The sequence below is a fragment of the Scyliorhinus torazame genome, chromosome 16, assembly GCF_047496885.1.
Source record: "Scyliorhinus torazame isolate Kashiwa2021f chromosome 16, sScyTor2.1, whole genome shotgun sequence".
NCBI lineage: Eukaryota > Metazoa > Chordata > Chondrichthyes > Carcharhiniformes > Scyliorhinidae > Scyliorhinus > Scyliorhinus torazame.
The window spans coordinates 197230866-197251932 of NC_092722.1; the positions used below are offsets into that span (position 1 = coordinate 197230866).

Here is a 21067-nt window from a genome sequence, read left to right on the forward strand (position 1 = left end):
CGCTGTGTGAATCTGCCTCCACCACACTCTCGGACAGTACATTCCGGATCCTAACCACTCGCTGTGTGAATCTGTCTCCACCACACACAGACAGTGAATTCCAGACTTTAAACACTTGCTGCATGAAATGATTTTTCCTCGTGTGACTTGTGCTTCTTTGGCAGTTACTATAAATCTGTGCCCTCTCATTCTCGATCCTTTAATCTGTGGGAACAGTTTCTCCCTCTCTACTCTGTCCAGCCCAATCGTGATTTTGAATAGCCCTATCAGATTCCCCCATCTGCCTTCTCCAATGAAAACAGTCTCGACTTCTCCAATCTGTCTTTGTAACAGTTCCTCCTTGGGAACATTCTCGTGACCCTTTTTTGCTTTCCATTGCATAGAAGTCAGCCTTCAAACAGGAGATATCATTTAAATTTGATCATGATTTTAGGAGCAGTTGGAGGTCATTGAGCTCCTTGAGACTGTCCTATTGTTCGCTAATATCTTGTATCATCACTGTCTTAACTCCATTAGCCTGCCTCAGTTCCATAATTAACCCAGCAGAAATCTATTGCTCGAAGTTTTGACATTTTAACTGAGACTCCAGCCTCCACGGTTTTCCGTGACACACAGCTACAATTTTCACACTCTTGTCGAACCCTCGCACACTGGACCTGTCAATTCCGAGTCTACCTCTTTCTTCCTTTCAATAGCAATTGGAATGTCAGAAGTTTAACTTGTCAACTTCTAGTCCTCCGATGTTGCCTGATGTTGGGAGTTCACTGCAGTCCAGCAACAGGAGAATTGTACAAATGACTTTTATAAATTCTGGGAGTCATCGAGGGGTTTGGGAGGTGTATGTGTCGAATAAAAGATACCCGGGAGTGAGTTTCAGACTGGAATCTAATTGAGGGGTTCAGGGTGGTTTATATATAGAATAACAGATACCCGGGAGTGAGTTACAGACTTTAATACTTCGCTAACATTTGTTTCAGAGTCTGCGGTTGTTGCAAGTCTGAGCCAACTGACCATAGGGCAGAGACTCCAGCTGGTTGTGGATCGGGTGAAGGCTGACGGAACTGTCTACTTCACTGGGACGCAGGTTTCCAGGCTGACTGTTACAGCCAGTCACTATCACCAGGGGGGTAAGTGTGCATCTGATCTATTGACATTTTGTGGGTGGTTCACCTCATCGGGATTAACCGTGTCTCTGAGTCAATACAAGATTTGGACCCATAATCTAAGGTGATACTTCAGCTAAGATGAGATGAGCTTCCCTGGGGCGGAGGACGGGTGTGAGTGTTCTTCAGGGGGGGGGCCCTGCGAATCACTCACATCTTCTGGTGCCACCCCAAGCTCGGTGGGTTCTGTATCTCATTTTTAACATCAGATCTGAGATTGTTGGTCAGACTCCCAGAGCTCCTTGAGGGAGGCTGACATCTTGGCCTTTGCTTCCTTGGTGACCCAGAGGCGAGACCTGCTTGAATGGAAGTTGGCGGTACCACCCAGGGCCTCGCAGTGGTTGGCTAACCTGGCAGAATTCCTGCCATCAGAAAAGATTAAATATGCCCTGAGGGGGTCGGAAGAAAGGTTCTATTCCAGGTGGACACTGTTCATCACTTTAAGAACCAGTTCATGGCCACGGTAAGAAGTCTTACAACACCAGGTTAAAGTCCAACAAGTTTGTTTCGAATCACTAGCTTTCGGAGCGCTGCTCCTTCCTCAGGTGAATGTTCGTGGCCAGCAGTTAGGGGGATGAGGGGGGACAGGGGCTTTAGGGTTGTTGCTGTTACTTTGTTAAAATAAAAATGACAAACTGTATGATACAGTTATGCCTTTGTATGTAAGAATTTGATGATGTTTGGAATAAAACATATTTTTTCAAAAACAGATGAGGAATTTCTTCAGCCAGAGGGTGGTGAATCTGTGGAACGCTTTGCCACAGAAGGCTGTGGAGACCAAATCACTGAGTGTCTTTAGACAGAGATAGATAGGTTCTCGATTAATAAGGGGATCAGGGGTTATGGGGAGAAGGCAGGAGAATGGGGATGAAAAAAATAACAGCCATGATTGAATAGAACATTACAGCGCAGTACAGGCCCTTCGGCCCTCGATGTTGCTCCGACCTGTGAAACCACTCTAAAGCCCATCTACACTATTCCCTTGTCGTCCATATGTCTATCCAATGACCATTTGAATGTCCTTAGTGTTGGCGAGTCCACTACTGTTGCAGGCAGGGCATTCCACGCCCTTACTACTCTCTGAGTAAAGACCCTACCTCTCCCCTCATTTTAAAGCTATATCCCCTCGTGCTAGACATCACCATCCGAGGAAAAAGACTCTCACTGTCCACCCTATACAATCCTCTGATCATCTTATATGCCTCAACTAAGTCACCTCTTAACCTTCTCTCTAATGAAAACAGCCTCGGGTCCCTCAGCCTTTCCTCATAAGATCTTCCCTCCATACCAGGCAACATTCTGGTAAATCTCCTCTGCACCCTTTCCAATGCTTCCACATCCTTCCTATAATGCGGCGACCAGAATTGCACGCAATACTCCAAATGCGGCCGCACCAGAGTTTTGTACAGCTGCAACATGACCTCATGGCTCCGAAACTCAATCCCTCTACCAATAAAAGCTAACACACCGTACTCCTTCTTAACAATCCTCTCAACCTGGGTGGCAACTTTCAGGGATTAAGTACATGGACACCGAGATCTCTCTGCTCATCCACACTGCCAAGAATCTTACCATTAGCCCAGTACTCTGCCTTCCTGTTATTCCTTCCAAAATGAATCACCTCACACTTTTCTGCACTAGTTTAAACTAGTATGGCAGGGGGGTGGGCACGGGAGCAATAGGTCAGAAGGTGAGAGCATTGAGGGAGAACTAGGGAATAGGGACAGTGTGGCTCTGAGGCAGAGCAGACAGGGAGAAGTTGCTGAACACAGCGGGCCTGGTGGCCTGAAGTGCATATGTTTTAATGCAAGGAGCATTACGGGTAAGGCAGATGAACTTAGAGCTTGGATTAGTACTTGGAACTATGATGTTGTTGCCATTACAGAGACCTGGTTGAGGGAAGGGCAGGATTGGCAGCTAAACGTTCCAGGATTTAGATGTTTCAGGCGGGATAGAGGGGAATGTAAAAGGGGAGGTGGAGTTGCGCTACTTGTTCGGGAGAATATCACAGCTGTACTGCGAGAGGACACCTCAGAGGGCAGTGAGGCTATATGGGTAGAGATCAGGAATAAGAAGGGTGCAGTCACAATGTTGGGGGTTTACTACAGGCCTCCCAACAGCCAGCGGGAGATAGAGGAGCAGATAGGTAGACAGATTTGGAAAAGAGTAAAAACAACAGGGTTGTGGTGATGGGAGACTTCAACTTCCCCAATATTGACTGGGACTCACTTAGTGCCAGGGGCTTAGACGGGGCGGAGTTTGTAAGGAGCATCCAGGAGGGATTCTTAAAACAATATGTAGACAGTCCAACTAGGGAAGGGGCGGTACTGGACCTGGTATTGGGGAATGAGCCCGGCCAGGTGGTAGATGTTTCAGTAGGGGAGCATTTCTGTAACAGTGACCACAATTCAGTAAGTTTTAAAGCACTGGTGGACAAGGATAAGAGTGGTCCGAGGATGAATGTGCTAAATTGGGGGAAGGCTAATTATAACAATATTAGGCGGGAACTGAAGAACATAGATTGGGGGCGGATGTATGAGGGCAAATCAACATCTGACATGTGGGAGGCTTTCAAGTGGCAGTTAAAAGGAATACAGGACTGGCATGTTCCTGTGAGGAAGAAAGATAAATACGGCAATTTTCGGGAACCTTGGATGACGAGTGATATTGTAGGCCTCGTCAAAAAGAAAAAGGAGGCATTTGTCAGGGCTAAAAGGCTGGGAACAGACGAAGCCTGCGTGGAATATAAGGAAAGTAGGAAGGAACTTAAGCAAGGAGTCAGGAGGGCTAGAAGGGGTCACGAAAAGTCATTGGCAAATAGGGTTAAGGAAAATCCCAAGGCTTTTTACACGTTCATAAAAAGCAAGAGGGTAGCCAGGGAAAGGGTTGGCCCACTGAAGGATAGGCAAGGGAATCTATGTGTGGAGCCAGAGGAAATGGGCGAGGTACTAAATGAATACTTTGCATCAGTATTCACCAAAGAGAAGGAATTGGTAGATGTTGAGTCTGGAGAAGGGGGTGTAGATAGCCTGGGTCACATTGTGATCCAAAAAGACGAGGTGTTGGGTGTCTTAAAAAATATTAAGGTAGATAAGTCCCCAGGGCCTGATGGGATCTACCCCAGAATACTGAAGGAGGCTGGAGAGGAAATTGCTGAGGCCTTGACTGAAATCTTTGGATCCTCGCTGTCTTCAGGGGATGTCCCGGAGGACTGGAGAATAGCCAATGTTGTTCCTCTGTTTAAGAAGGGTAGCAAGGATAATCCCGGGAACTACAGGCCGGTGAGCCTTACTTCAGTGGTAGGGAAATTACTGGAGAGAATTCTTCGAGACGAGATCTACTCCCATTTGGAAGCAAATGGACGTATTAGTGAGAGGCAGCACGGTTTTGTGAAGGGGAGGTCGTGTCTCACTAACTTGATAGAGTTTTTCGAGGAGGTCACTAAGATGATTGATGCAGGTAGGGCAGTAGATGATGTCTATATGGACTTCAGTAAGGCCTTTGACAAGGTCCCTCATGGTAGACTAGTACAAAAGGTGAAGTCACACGGGATCAGGGGTGAGCTGGCAAGGTGGATACAGAACTGGCTAGACCATAGAAGGCAGAGAGTAGCAATGGAGGGATGCTTTTCTAATTGGAGGGCTGTGACCAGTGGTGTTCCACAGGGATCAGTGCTGGGACCTTTGCTCTTTGTAGTATATATAAATGATTTGGAGGAAAATGTAACTGGTCTGATTAGTAAGTTTGCACCAAAGTGCTCACCTACCTCCAAATCTAACACCTGTCCTGGTTCATTACCCAGTACCAAATCCAATATGGCCTCGCCTCTCGTTGGCCTATCTACATACTGTGTCAGGAAACCCTCCTGCACACATTGGACAAAAACGGGCCCATCTAAAGTACTCGAACTATAGCGTTTCCAGTCAATATTTGGAAAGTTAAAGTCCTCCATAACAACTACCCTGTTGCTTTCGCTCCTGTCCAGAATCATCTTTGCAATCCTTTCCTCTACATCTCTGGAACTTTTCGGAGGCCTATAGAAAACCCCTAACAGGGTGACCTCTCCTTTCCTGTTTCTAACCTCAGCCCATTCTACCTCAGTAGACGAGTCCTCATCAAACGATGGCGGAGCAGATTCGATGGGCCGAGTGGCCTAATTCTGCTCTTCTATCTTATGGTCTTATGGAGTGTCACACAGTCACGCTACTGTCTTGCAGTTGAGATATTAAACTGTCTGTCTGTTAGGTGCATGGAAACAATTGCATCGTACTGGGGAGAAATGCAGGGAGCTCCACCTCATGTCCTGAGTGACTTCCTTCCTCAGTCATTGCTCCGAGAAACCCGTTAGTTGGCCATTACTTCACTGCTTGTGGGACCTAGCTTATTGTGACTAATATCATAAGAAATGGGAGCGGGAGTAGGCCATTCGGCCCATCAAATCTCCACCATTCAATAAAACCATGGTTCATCTAATGGTACCCTTAACTACAGCACCTTGCAGACCTATTACCACTAGCATCTAGGAGGACAAGAGCAGCAAATACCTGGGAACCCCAACACCTGGAGGTTCCCCTCCAAGTCACTCACCATCCTGACTTGGAAATATATCGCCGTTCCTTCACTGTCGCTGGGCCAACATCCTGGAACTCCCTCCCTAACAGCACTGTGGGTGTACCTACACCTCCAGGAACTGCAGTGGTTCAAGAAGGCAGCTCACCACCACCCTCTGAAGGGCAAATGGGGATGGGCAATAATTGCTGCCTTAATCTGCAACGCCCACATCCCGTAAATTAATTTTTTTTTAAACTCCACTTACCGGCTTGTCCCCTGTAACCCTCGATTCCCTTGTCAATCCAGAATCTGTCTAACTCAGACTTAAATTGATTCGCCACCCAGCTGCCACTGCTCTCGGGTAGAGATTTCTAAACACTAACGATCCTCAGAAGAAATTCCTGCTCATCTCCAACGTAGGAGAGACCATATTTTTAAATTATGCCCCTCGTTCTAGATTCTCCCACAAGACGCAATCTCTCAGCGTCCACTGTCCAGTCCCCTCAGTACCACACGTTGGAATAAAATCACCCCGCATTCTAAACTCCAATGAGTTTAGGCACAACCTGTTCATCCCAGGTGTCAGCTTAGTCAACCTTCTCAAAACTGCTTCCGATGCAACTGTAAGGTAAGCAGTGCTGCAGATATGGTTTCAACAAAATGCTGTATAGTTGTAGCAAAGCCTTCCTACATTTATCCTCCATCCATGTGGCGGCACGGTGACACAGTGGTTAGCACTGCTGCCTCACACTGCCAGGGACCCGGGTTCAATTCCAACCTCGGTTGACTGTGTGCAATCTGCACGTTCTCCCCATGTCCACGTGGGTTTCCTCGCACAGTGCAGGTTAGATGGATGGGCAACGCTAAATTGTCCTGTTGTCCAAATGTTAGGTGAGGTTACAGAATCGTGCAGGTGAGTGGGTCGAGGTGGGGTGCTCTTTCGGAGAGTCAGTGCAGACTCGAATTGCCGAGTGGCCTCCTCCTGTGGGAATCGATGATCCCCCTTGGCCAACATTCCATTTGTCTGCCTGATTAACTGCTGTTCCTGTGTGCTAATGTTGTGTGATTTCTGTACACGGACACACGGATCATTCTGCATTTTCACTATTCTTTATGCCAAAGTGGACAAACTCATATTTTCCCGTAGTGTATGCCATCTGTTAAATTCATGCCCTCAGTTACACTGTCTATCCCTTTCACACACTCTCTATCCTCCTCGCAATTTTCCTACGTGTTGTTGCATCATCAGCAAACTTGACAAAAGCCTGTCCCTTCATCCAAGTCATTAATATAAATCGCAACTATTTCACGTCTCAGTTATGATCATTTTGGGTCTCCAGTAGTTACAATTTGTCAAACAAAATTGTGTTGTGTTTGCTCTTTACTGTTAATCCAGCTCCCTCACACTGTCACACAGTAACCCCTCTCCCCCAGCTCCCTCACACTGTCTCACAGTAACCCCTCTCCGCCAGCTCCCTCACACTGTCACTCAGTAACCCCTCTCCCCCAGCACCCTCACACTGTCACTCAGTAACCCCTCTCCCCCAGCTCCCTCACACTGTCACTCAGTATCCCCTCTCCCCCAGCTCCCTCACACTGTCACACAGTAACCCCTCTCCCAGCACCCTCACACTGTCGCTCAGTAACCCCTCTCCCCCAGCACCCCGTGTTACTGATTGTATCTCTACTGATAATCCAGCTCCCTCACACTGTCACTCAGTAACCCCTCTCCCCCAGCACCCTCACACTGACACTCAGTAACCCCTCCCCCAGCACCCTCACACTGACACTCAGTAACCCCTCTCCCCCAGCACCCTCACACTGACACTCAGTAACCCCTCCCCCAGCACCCTCACACTGACACTCAGTAACCTCTCTCCCCAGCTCCCTCACACTGTCACTCAGTAACCCCTCTCCCCCACCACCCTGTGTTACTGACTGTATCGTGGGAGAGACAGTCTAGCATCATGTAGGAACCTGCTACAGACCGAGAAGAGTGGATCATGCAGGAGACCCTGTCACAGATACACCTCAACATGAAGCTGCTGTGGCCACAGTTTGAGATCCATCGGTCAAGGTGGCAGATAAGCTCGGTGTTTGGGGAGTCCAAGGCTGTGCACAGTCTCACATGTAGCATCAATATCTGGTGCCAAATTTGCTCATTGTGTCTTTGTTCCTTCCTTGTAGAGGTGAGGGTGAGCCCAGGACAAAAGTGCACAGCAGTCGTGGTGTTTATAGACCTCCTATCATCCATTGTTCATGTCTCACTCCTTCAACAGCTGCTCAGTGTCAATGTAAAAAAGGTACGGAATTGTCAGGATCTCTGGACTGAGGCAGAGGGAAACACAGCTGACAACAGAGCTCAGCACAGGGCAGCTCCCCCGATTATATTGAGCAAGAACATCCTTTTTGAATGGTTGTGGGGAGACCAACACTTCAATAAATGAGTAATGTGCTGAGTTTACACTGTCCATTATCAAATGCAGCGTGATGCATTGTGAGCTTTCACCTCTGGGCTGGCATTCCAGGTGACTGAAGCAACGGGTTTCCTCCACCTCCCTCCTGCCTAAAATTTCACTGTGGCCAAGCTCAGTCCCCCTCAGTGGTGCAAAATAAATCTGTAGAATTTGCTACAGATCTAAAGGTTTGACTGAGATTCACAATAAGGCAGGTGGCCCAGCAAATGCAAAGGGAGCTTTACTCTGTATCTAACCCCGTGCTGTCCCTGTCCTGGGGAGTGTTTGATGGGGACAGTGTAGAGTGAGCTTTACTCTGTATCTAACCCCGTGCTGTACCTGTCCTGGGAGTGTTTGATGGGACAAAGAATAGGGGTGGTTTTAATTTGCTCTTGTCGAGAAGTCAAACGCTAACAAGATGGGTAATTGAGTCAATAATTGGGCGGCACGGTAACACAGTGGATAGCACTGTTGCTTCACAGCTCCACGGTCCCGTGTTCGATTCCCGGCTTGGGTCACTGTCTGTGCGGAGTCTGCGCGTTCTCCCCGTGTCTGTGTGGGTTTCCTCCCAAGTCCTGAAAGACGTGCTGTTAGGTGAATTGGACATTCTGAATTCTCCCTCCCTGCACCCGAACAGGTGCCGGAATGTGGCGACTAGGGGATTTTTACAGTAACTTCATTGCAGTGTTAATGTAAACCTGCTTGTGATAAAGATTATTATTATAAATTGTGATGAATTGACAATTCTCTGTGTTGCAGTTAAAAGGAATTTCCCAGCACCCTGTCGTGGTACAGTTTATGACACCGGATGTTGCCGTGGTATCACTGGCCGGAACCTCGCAGCTACTTCTCATTCCAGTCACGTTCCATCTCAATGACACCTTCCACTTTGAGTCTGAGAAGTTCTCCGTGGGGCAGACCATCTCTGTCTCACTACTGGCCGCTGGAGTAGAACATCGTGGACTCCCACTGGCCACTCGGGGTCCCAGAAAACACCGCCGAGCAAAGCGAGAGCGGCAGCTGTCAGAAGGAGGGGAGGACATGTTACCTGGGGTTCAGCATGCACTCTGTGTTGGGGATGTGGTGAATGGGTGTGTGAAATCAGTGCGGGCAACCTCCCTGTTGATCGCATTGCAAGGTGGAGTGACTGGCTTTGTTCACGTTTCGGAGATCCTGGACCGGGTCCCCGAGGGCACCATCCCAACATCGAGACTGCAAGTCGGCAAAGCTGTGAGAGCAAAGATCATCGGAGGCACCGAAGCAAAGTCTCACAAGTAGGTATTCTGTTGGTTATCTGAATATTTCTGGGTTTGACCTTAATCTCCAGTGAGCTGCAATGGGTTGTCGGTGAGCCTGAGGATTGATCGCATTGCAGTGAGTCCTGTGGCTTAATTGAAGACTGCACCAGGTGTTCTGGGGCAGCTTCACTTCCTCCGTCAGCAGCTTGGGTGTGTCCACCATGTGTGTGAAAGCCACAGACATCAGCAATGGTACAGAAACTGGAATTAGCTGTGCTTTTTGACTGTTGATAGTGGAGGGCCTTGTCACTCTGCACCTTTCTTATTGTACCTCGTTTCCTGTCAATGAGTAATGCTTTGTTTTTAACTTTTCTGTTACTAGGTTTTTGCCAATCACACACCCAAACTTCTCACTGACTGTACCGGAGTTAACACTGCGACCAAGGTGAGGCAGGATATCGTGATGGGTGGGGGATATAATGGCACAGCTCTCAGAAAATGCAGCATGCTGTGCACCGTTCTGGTTTGCTTCACCCAAACGTAGACAATGTGCTTCATTGCAGTCTCAAAATGATATTGAGAAGGTTCAGAAAGAATTGACCAGGGTTGAACCAGAACTGAAAGGTTAACCTGTCCAGCCGCTTGTCTGGGGCTCTTTTATTCTAGAAAAAAGAAGACATGTGGAGAGAGCTGTTTAGAGGTCTTTAAGATCACAAAAGGGTTCAGTAGGGTAATTGTAGAGAAGATGTTTCTGCTCCAAAGCGAGATACAACCGAGATGCCATCAATTTAATATAATCACAGAAATTCAATCGCAAACTCAGGAGAAAGCTCTTGACCCAGAGAGTGAGCTCACTACCACACACTGTAGTTGAAGCATGTAGCATTGAGGTGGAGGTGTACTGGGCAGGGTGAGAGGCATTGAGGTGGAGGTGTACTGGGCAGGGTGAGAGGCATTGAGGTGGAGGTGTACTGGGCAGGGTGAGAGGCATTGAGGTGGAGGTGTACTGGGCAGGGTGAGAGGCATTGAGGTGGAGGTGTACTGGGCAGGGTGAGAGGCATTGAGGTGGACTGGGCAGGGTGAGAGGCATTGAGGTGGAGGTGTACTGGGCAGGGTGAGAGGCATTGAGGTGGAGGTGTACTGGGCAGGGCGAGAGGCTTTGAGGTGGAGGTGTACTGGGCAGGGTGAGAGGCATTGAGGTGGAGGTGTACTGGGCAGGGCGAGAGGCATTGAGGTGGAGGTGTACTGGGCAGGGCGAGAGGCATTGAGGTGGAGGTGTACTGGGCAGGGTGAGAGGAGGTTTGTATGAAGGACGAGCAGATTGACCCGTTTCTGAATTTCCAATGTAAATTACCGGGATGCTGAATGGCTCGGTGAGGTTTTGAGCAAAGAAATGAGCCATACAGAGCGATGACTGTCTCTATCAGGAGAGGTAAGCGGTGCTACTCCCGATTGCTGTGTCTGTCTGAGGTGGGGATTTTCTGAATTGAATAACTTGTCAGCCCTCCCTGCCAAGACTCTCTCTTTAAATAGATAGCAAGGCAAGGTGCAGGATAGACCCGGGCATCTCGTCAACACCTTTCCAGCTAGGCACGAGGGAGAGAACTGAGGGTCTCGTCATAAACTCCAGCAGCCAATCCCTCGATCCAAGTTCCGTGTTCAGATTCATAGAAGGCCATTCAGCCCATTGCTTCTGTGCTGTTCTGTGTGAATGAACAGCTCGCCTCATGTTATTCCCCTGCCTTCTCCCTGTAGCCCTGCACATTCTTCCTCTTCAAATATTTCAATTCCCTTTTGAAATCCTTGATTAAACCTGACTCCAGCACACATTCGGGCTGCGCATTTCAGCTCATAACTACTCACTGTGAAAACGTTTTTCCTCATGTCGCCATTGGTTCTTTTGCTATCATCTTAAATCAGTCTGCTCGTTCTCGGTCCTTTCACTAATGGGAACAGTTTCTCACTAAGGAGCAGGGATTCTAACAGTGATATGTGGGCAGCTCCACTATAAACCATCCTCCAGTCCAAAATAAATCCACTAATCTCAATTCTCTGTATCCTGTCACCCCGCCAATTTCGTATCCATGTTGCCACTGTCCTTTCATTCTATGAGCATGAATTTTTCTCAAGTCTGTTGTGTGGCACGTTATCAAATGCCTTTTGGAAACCCATGTGCACTACATCAACAGCATTACCTTCATCAACCCTATGTCACCTCATCGAGGAACACCAGCAATTTACAGTAGTTAAATATAATTTTTCCTTCATAATAATCTTTATTATTGTCACAAGTAGGCTTACATTAACACTGCAATGAAGTTATTGTGAAAAGCCCCTAGTCGCCACATTCCGGCGCCTGTTCGGGTAAACGGAGAATTCAGAATGTCCAATTCACCTAACAGCACGTCTTTCGGGACTTGTGGGAGGAAACCGGAGCGCCCGGAGGAAACCCACGCAGACACGGAGAGAACGTGCAGACTCCGCACAGTGACCCAAGCCGGGAATCGGACCTGTGCTAACCACGGTCCTACCCACCAAATCAATGCTGGCTTTCCTGAATTAATCTACATTTTCCCAAATGCTATTTAATTTTGTTCTAAATTATTATAAGTAGAAGTTTCCCCACAATTAAAATTAAACTGACTAGCAAGTAGTTGCTGGACTTTATACCCTTGTTCAAAAAAGGGTGTCACTTTTGTAAATCTCCATTCCACTGGCACCAGCCCTGAGTCTAAGGAAGATTGGGAAACTGTGGCCAGCTCTCTGCGGATTCCACTCTCACTTCCCTCTATCCTTGGATGCATCACATCTGGTCCTGATGTCTTATCACCTTTTAGTACAGACAGCCTATCCAATACACCCTCACGATCAATTTTAAACACTTGAAGTGGCTGAACTCTCCTGGCAAGATTGTTTGAATGTTTATTTGATCGAAGCTTGAATCTGCGTTTTTTCCATTGCCTTCCTGCTAACTGTCCTTCCTCTTTCACAGCAAGCTGTCTGGGGAATGTGCAGCCATGATCCAGGGTGAGCAGCTAGCTGACAGGCTCAATTCCTTCAAACGTGGCCAAGTGCTGACATGCTACGTATTTAAGGTACAGCTGCTTGTTCTGCACTTGATGTGGGAGATCGGAGAGGGAACAGGGGCTAGTCACTCAGGAGAGTCTGGGAGGATGGAAGAGAAAATGCTGGAAAATCTCAACAGGTCAGGCAGCATCTGTAGGGAGAGAAAAGAGCGAACGTTTCGAGTCCGATGACTCTTTATCAAAGCTCCAGCATCTGCGTAATTTGCTTTATCCAGAGTCTGGGAGGATGGTTCTGAACCTTTCATGCTCTCTCTCTCTGATTTGAGTGACATGAAATGGTTGGTGTTCACAGAGAAAATAAGAGCGGGCGTTTGATGTTCGCCCATCGAGTCTGCTCTGCCTATCAATGATAACGGCTGACCCTTGATCTCAACACCATACCGCTCTCTCCCCATACTCCTTGATGTCTTTATTGTCATATTCATAGGGGAAGCAGCGGCCTAGTGGTATTGTCACTGGACTAGTAATCCAGAGACCCAAGGTAATGCTCTGGGGACCTGGGTTCGAATCCCACCACCGCAGATAGTGAAATTTGAATTCAATAAAATAATCTGGAATTAAAAGTCCAATGCTGACAATGAAACCATTGTCCAAAAAATACCCGCTGGTTCACTAATGTCCTTTAGAGAGGAAGATCTGGTCTACACGTGACTCCATATCGACGGGCCACTCCGTTCGAGGGCAATTAGAGATGGGCAGTGAGTGCTGACCCGGGCAGTGAGTGCTGACCCGGGCAGTGAGGGCTGACCCGGGCAGTGAGGGCTGACCCGGGCAGTGAGTGCTGACCCGGGCAGTGACGTCTGTGTCCAATGAATTTTAAAAAAAATATGTTGGTGTCTATTCAAACTTTAAAACACCCATCGGCGCAGTTAAAAATCTCAAATTCAGATGAGAGTTGCACCCAAGGTGCAGTACACGGAGTACCAGGATGATGGGCAAGTTCCTGTTGCATGTGCTGTTCTGTCACTGGGGGAATGGGTAGTGGCAGCTATGGCATTAATTTGGCCAGGGTGGAATGAAGATGTTTGGGAGTGTGGATCATTTGGATTTGGCTAAGTACAGGCAGAGGGATGGAGCCAAGACTAGTGTTAATATTATCTCATGGTTTTGTGCTGGCTGTCTGATTTCAGCACAGGAACTTCCCCAATTGAAATTTTCCCCTCGCTGTGACCGGCCCTTCCTCTGAACTCCATCCATAGCTCCCTATGATTGACTTTCTACCCATTCTGCCTCGAGGTCTGCCTTCTCACCCTGTTTCCCCATCAGAATCTGCACTCTTGTGTTCACTTTTAACCTCTTTCTCTTCCGTCTCCAGTACAACTGTATCAAGCAATGTCTGGATGTAGAAGTGACCCCTGACATTCGTGGGAAAATTGAGCTGCTGCTGTTGTCTCCCATTCTCAAGGTGAGTCTCCTGCAGGTTGTAATCTCGAGCAGTCAGCCTGGCTCACAGGGTAGCACTCTTGTCTCTGAGTCAGAATGTCATGGGTACAAGTCCTGTTCAACAACCCATAAACCAGGCTGACATTCCCAGTGCAGTACCAAGGGAGTACCACACTGCCAGAGATGTCTTCTTTTGGTTCAGCTTTTAAAGTAAGGCCCCATTTGCCCAGTCAGGTGGGCATAAAAGACCCAATGGTAATATCCCAAAACCATCCCGACATCCAGTTAGCATCAATAAAACCGGCGGTCTGGTCAATATTACATTGTTGTCCGTGGGATCCTGCTGTGCACCGTTTAAATACAAGGAGCCAAAGTAGACCCACACGGCTTGTTGGTTCGCAATTCAATATGATCGTGCCTGATCTTGGGCCTCAATTCCACTTTACCTGAGATCCCAAAAATCTGTCTACCCCGGTCTTTAATACATTGAAAGGTGGATCATCCACAAGCCTCTGGGGTGGACAATTCCAAAGATTCATAAACCGTTGAGTGAAAAAATTTCTCTTTGTCTCCCCGTATCTGAGACTGTCTCCATGTTGTAGATTCCCCCACCAGTGGAAACCATCATTCAGCCACTATCAACCACTTCAGAATTTTATATGTTTGGCGGAGATTGCCACTGATTCTTCCAAACTCCAGATAAGATAACCCCAATTTACTCAGCATTTCATTAATGACATTTTCAACATTAGAACAGTGACCACACCTCAGAAATACTTCATTGGGGATGAAGCACAATGGGGTGTCTTAGGTTGTGTCAAAATTGTATATAATTCCGAGTCCATTCTTTGTTTCTAATCTCACCTTTGCCACTGAACTCTCAGTGCAGTGAATGCTGAAATCCCAGTGAATCTCAGTGCAGTGAATGCTGAAATCAAAAAATACTCTCTGGTTCACTTGTGCAGTGAATGCGGAAATCCCAGTGAATATCAATGCAGTGAATGCTGAAATCCCAGTGAATCTCAATGCAGTGAATGCTGAAATCCCAGTGAATCTCAGTGTGGCGAATGCTGAAATCCCAGTGAATCTCAATGCAGTGAATGCTGAAATCCCAGTCAATATCAGTGCAGTGAATGCTGGAATCCCAGTGAATCTCAGTGCAGTGAATGCTGAAATCCCAGTGAATCTCAGTGCAGTGAATGCTGAAATCCCAGTGAATCTCAGTGCGGTGAGTGCTGAAATCCCAGTGAATTTGTGGTGAATGCTGAAATCCCAATCTCAGTGCAGTGAATGCTGAAATCCGAGTGAATATCAATGCAGTAAATGCTGAAATCCCAGTGAATATCAATGCAGTGAATGCTGAAATCCCAGTGAATATCAATGCAGTGAATGCTGAAATCCCAGTGAATCTCAGTGCAGTGAATGCTGAAATCCCAGTGAATATCAATGCAGTGAATGCTGAAATCCCAGTGAATATCAATGCAGTGAATGCTGAAATCCCAGTGAATATCAATGCAGTGAATGCTGAAATCCCAGTGAATATCAATGCAGTGAATGCTGAAATCCCAGTGACTATCAATGCAGTGAATGCTGAAATCTCAGTGAATATCAATGCAGTGAATGCTGAAATACCAGTGAATCTCAGTGCCGTGAATGCTGAAATCCCAGTGAATATCAATGCCGTGAATGCTGAAATCCCAGTGAATATCAATGCAGTGAATGCTGAAATCCCAGTGAATCTCAGTGCAGTGAATGCTGAAATCCCAGTGAATATCAATGCAGTGAATGCTGAAATCCCAGTGAATATCAATGCAGTGAATGCTGAAATCCCAGTGACTATCAATGCAGTGAATGCTGAAATCTCAGTGAATATCAGTGAGGTGAGTGCTGAAATCCCAATGAATCTAGTGAATGCTGAAATCCCAGTGAATATCAATGCAGTGAATGCTGAAATCCCAGTGAATATCAATGCGGTAAATGTGGAAATCAAAAAATACTCCCTGGTTCACTTGTGCAATGAATGTGGAAATCCCAGTGAATCTCAGTGCGATGAATGCTGAAATCCCAGTGAATCTCAGTGCGATGAATGCTGAAATCCCAGTGAATCTCAGTGCGGTGAATGCTGAAATCCCAGTGAATATCAATGCAGTGAATGCTGAAATCCCAGTGACTATCAATGCAGTGAATGCTGAAATCTCAGTGAATATCAGTGAGGTGAGTGCTGAAATCCCAGTGAATCTGTGGTGAATGCTGAAATCCCAATCTCAGTGCAGTGAATGCTGAAATCCCAGTGAATATCAATGCAGTGAATGCTGAAATCTTAGTGAATCTCAGTGCCGTGAATGCTGAAATCCCAGTGAATATCAATGCGGTAAATGCTGAAATCCCAGTGAATATCAGTGGTGAGTACTGAAATTCCAGTGAATCTCAGTGCAGTGAATGCTGAAATCCCAGTGAATATCAATGCGGTAAATGTGGAAATCAAAAAATACTTTCTGGTTCACTTGTGCAATGAAGGTGGAAATCCCAGTGAATCACTGTGTGGTGAATGCTGAAATCCCAGTGAATCTCAGTGTGGCGAATGCTGAAATCCCCATGAATAGCAGTGCGATGAATGCTGAAATCCCAGTGAATCTCAGTGTGGCGAATGCTGAAATCCCCATGAATAGCAGTGCGATGAATGCTGAAATCCCAGTGAATCTCAGTGCGGTGAATGCTGAAATCTCAGTGCAGTGAGTGCTGAAATCCCAGTGAATCTGTGTGGTGAATGGTAAAATCCTAGTGAATATCAATGCAGTGAATGCTGAAATCCCAGTGAATCTCACGGCAATGGATGCTGAAATCCCAGTGAATCTCAGTGCGGTGAATGCTGAAATCTCATTGCAGTGAGTGCTGAAATCCCATTGCAGTGAGTGCTGAAATCCCAGTGAATCTCTGTGGTGAATGCTGAAATCCCAGTGAATATCAATGCAGTGAATGTTGAAATCCCAGTGAATCTTTTCCCCCACTTCTTTCAGAACTTGAAACATCCGGAGAGAGGGTTTCGACCTGGTCAAGCCTTGAAAGCGATAGTGATCGGTCCAGACAGCAGGGAGACCCGTCTCAGCCTCTCCCTCACAGGTAAGACAGAGGTCGAAGGGCAGTGTGGCAGAGCAGGGACGGAGGTACCCATCTGGCAGTTAACGCCTTCTCACATTGGCGGGAATGGATATTTGGGTGGAGGCGAGAGGTAGAAGCAGGCGTACATTCATAGAATCACTACAGTGCTGAAGGAGGCCTTTCGGCCCATCGAGTCTGCACCAACCCTCTGAAAGAGCATCTTGAGCTCGGCCCGCTCCCCATGCACGATCTCCCTAACCCCACCTAACCTGCACATTTTTGGACTGGAAAGCCGTGCACCCGGAGGAAACTCGCGCAGACACTGAGAACGTTCAAACTCCACTCAGACATCCAAGGCTGGAATTGAACCCGGTCCCCTGGCGCTGTGAGGCAGCAGTGCTAGCCACTGTGCCGGAGGAGAATTTGCCATTGGAGGTGAGGGTAGCATGTAGGGTCTTCGATTAGATTTGTTTATTGTCACGTGTACCGAGGTACAGTGAAAAGTATTTTTCTGCGAGCAGCTCAACAGATCATTAAGTACATGGGAAGAAAAGGGAATAAAAGAAAATACATAATAGGGCAACACAACATATACAATGTAACTACAAAAGCACTGGCATCGGATGAAGCATACAGGGTGTAGTGTTAATGAGTTCAGTCCATAAGAGGGTCATTTAGGAGTCTGGTGACAGTGGGGAAGAAGCTGTTTTTGAGTCTGTTCGTGCGTGTTCTCAGACTTCTGTATCTCCTGCCCGATGGAACAAGTTGGAAGAGTGAGTAAGCCGGGTGGGAGGGGTCTTTGATTATGCTGCCCGCTTTCCTCAGGCAGCGGGAGGTGTAGATGGAGTCAATGGATGGGAGGCAGGTTTGTGTGATGGACTGGGCGGTGTTCACGACTCTCTGAAGTTTCTTGCGGTCCTGGGCCGAAGAGTTGCCGTACCAGGCTGTGATGCAGCCCGATAGGATGCTTTCTATGGTGCATCTGTAAAAGTTGGGAAGGGTTAATGTGGACATGCCGAATTTCCTTAGTTTCCTGAGGAAGTATAGACGCTGTTGTGCTTTCTTGGTGGTAGCGTCGGCATGGGTGGACCAGGACAGATTTTTGGAGATGTGCACCCCTAGGAATTTGAAACTGCGAACCATCTCCATCTCGGCCCCGTTGATGCTGACAGGGGTGTGTACAGTACTTGGCTTCCTGAAGTCAGTGACCAGCTCTTTAGTTTTGCTGGCATTGAGGGAGAGATTGTTGTCGCTACACCACTCCACTAGGTTCTCTATCTCCCTCCTGTATTCGGACTCATCGTTATTCGAGATCCGGCCCACTATGGTCCTATCGTCAGCAAACTTGTAGATGGAGTTGAAACCAAATTTTGCCACGCAGTCATGTGTGTACAGAGAGTAGAGTAGGGGGCTAAGTACGCAGCCTTGCGGGACCCCGGTATTGAAGACTATTGTGAAGGAGGTGTTGTTGTTCATTCTTACTGATTGTGGTCTGTTGGTCAGAAAATCGAGGATCCAGTTGTAGAGTGGGGAGCCAAGTCCTAGGTTTTGGAGCTTTGATATGAGCTTGGCTGGGATTGTGGTGTTGAAGGCGGAGCTGTAGTCAATAAATAGGAGTCTGATGTAGGAGTCCTTGTTGTCGAGATGCTCTAGGGATGAATGTAGGGCCAGGGAGATGGCGTCTGCTGTGGACCGGTTGCGACAGTATGCGAATTGCAGTGGATCAAGGCGTTCTGGGAGTATGGAGGTGATGCGCTTCATGATCAACCTCTCGAAGCACTTCATTACGACTGAAGCCAGGGCCACCGGACGGTAGTCATTGAGGCACATTGCCTGGTTCTTCTTTGGCACCGGTATGATGGTGGTCTTCTTGAAGCAGGTGGGGACCTCGGAGTGGAGTAGGGACAGGTTAAAGATGTCCACGATCACCTCTGCCAGCTGGTCCGTGCAGGCTCTGAGTGCACGACCAGGGATCCCGTCTGGGCCCGTCGCCTTCCGAGGGTTCACTTTCAGGAAGGCCAATCTGACTTCGGAAGCTGTGATGGAGGGTATGGGTGAGTTATGGGCTGCTGGGGCACTCGACAGCGGATTGTTGGTTACCTGCTCGAACCGAGCTAGAATGCATTGAGTTCATCGGGGAGGGGTGCGCTGCTGCCGGAGATACTGCTCGGCTTCGCTTGGTAGCCCGTTATGTTGTTTAGTCCTTGCCACAACCCCCCGAGAGTCTGTCTGTGACTCCAGCTTGGTTTGATATTCTCTCTTGGCATCTCGGATGGTTTTGCGGAGGTCGTACCTGGATTTCTTGTATAGGTCAGGGTCGTCTGCCTTGAACGCCTCAGATCTGTCCTTCAGTCGGGAGTCAATCTCGCGATTGAGCCATGGTTTCCGTTTGGGGAACATACGGACTGCTTTCTTTGGCACGCAGTCGTCCACACATTTGCTGATGAAGTCTGTGATGGTGGTGGCATACTCATTTAAGTTGGTCACTGAGTTCTTAAATATGGACCAGTCCACTGTCTCTAAGCAGTCACGTAAGAGCTCTTCTGTTTCCTCGGATCAGCACTGCACAACCTTCTTAGCTGGATTCTCCTGCTTGTATGCCGGGAGAAGGAGCACCGTTTTATGCTCTGATTTCCCAAAGTGCGGTCGGGGGATGGAACGGTAGGCGCCCTTGATTTTTGAGTAGCAGTGGTCAAGAGTGATGCTGCTGGTGGAATTTTGGCAGTACACTCTTGAGGTTGGCCTTGTTGAAGTCTCCGGCCACGATGAACAAGGCCTCCGGGTGTTCTGTTTCGTAGTTGTTTATTACTGTGTATAGTTCGTCAAGCACCTTCCTCACTACTGCCTGGGGTGGGGTGTAGACCGCTGTGATAATGGCTGAAGTGAACTCACGTGGACGATAGTATGGGCGGCACTTCGCGGTCAGGTATTCCAGGTCTGGGGAGCAGTAGGTCGCCAGGGTCGCCACATCCAGGCACCAGGAGGAGTTGATGAGGCAAACCTCTCCACCCTTCGCTTTGCCTGATGATGCCGTGCGGTCTGCCCGGTGAATTGAGAAGCCTTCAGGTTGTATGGCACAGTCCGGTGAGGCGGGGGTGAGCCATGTCTCTGTGAAACAGAGCACACAGCAGTCTCTTACTTCCCTCCGAGAGATAAGTCTGGCATTAAGTTCATCCAGCTTGCTTTCGATCGCTTGGACGTTTGCCAGGAGTATGCTGGGGAGAGGGTCTTGAAACCGCGTTGCTTCAGTCTAACCTGCAGACGATCGCGTTTCCCTCGCTTCCTTGGTCGGCGGCTGCGGCTGGATGATCCTGAGATCCGATGGGAGAAGTCTGACGTTGTGGAAGATAGGTGGTTGCGTCTGGCAGGGTCCAGGGCGCTGGTTACATTTCCGGGGTCGAGTCTGGCAGGGTCCGGATGGGTCCCGGCGTTCTGCAGGCTCGGGAATACCTTGTTGCGCGTTTGGGTTCTTGCGCAGGACCTCTGCCATTTTGGGGGTCCTGGGTCATGGGCAGGGGCTTCCTGAGGCAGGTTGGGCTTGGTCCCGTGGTCTGTTACCTCCCTGGGCGCTCCTGGGGTCGGGTCTTGATGTCGGGCCTCCACATGGATTTTTCTTTCTTCCATCTCCAGGTAGATCAGGTTGCTGGGCGGGTTTCTCTGGGTGGGTCTCGCGGGGTCGAGAAGGGCCGGGTCTCATCGTCGGGGGTTGGGTCAGGAGCTCCGGGGACTGGGCCGGGCGATCCAGGGACTGGGCCGGGCAATCCGGGGCCTTGAGGGTGAGATTACTCAAGCGCAGAGTATGCTGAGAAAAGGCATTGCACAGAGGGTGCAGATTACACCCAGGGTGGAGGACAGGATTGGGCAAGAGGCAGTGGCAGAGCTGTGGTCCATCCAGAATGTCAGGGCTTCTGAAATCTGCATAAGGTAAGTGGTCATAGTTGTGAAAGTTACATTCAGACACAGAAAATTGGGGGATGATAGGGCAGGATGGGTCACCGCGGAGTGGATAGTGGGCAGGATGGGTCACCGCGGAGTGGATAGTGGGCAGGATGGGATACAGGGCAGAGGGGAGTGGGCAGGATGGGTTACAG

General features: G+C 48.4%; 1 protein-coding gene across 2 annotated transcripts in view; it reads left to right on the forward strand.

Moving 5' to 3' along the window:
• The window catches only part of pdcd11 (programmed cell death 11), an 87804-nt gene that overhangs the window by 39732 nt on the left and 27005 nt on the right, over window positions 1-21067 (forward strand). For both annotated transcript variants that reach the window (XM_072479749.1, XM_072479750.1), the window contains exons 19-25: window positions 978-1127; window positions 7902-8017; window positions 8930-9444; window positions 9791-9853; window positions 12401-12503; window positions 13810-13899; window positions 16895-16997. In XM_072479749.1, the coding sequence (XP_072335850.1) occupies window positions 978-1127; window positions 7902-8017; window positions 8930-9444; window positions 9791-9853; window positions 12401-12503; window positions 13810-13899; window positions 16895-16997 (1140 nt within the window). The remainder of the gene's footprint in view (window positions 1-977; window positions 1128-7901; window positions 8018-8929; window positions 9445-9790; window positions 9854-12400; window positions 12504-13809; window positions 13900-16894; window positions 16998-21067) is intronic.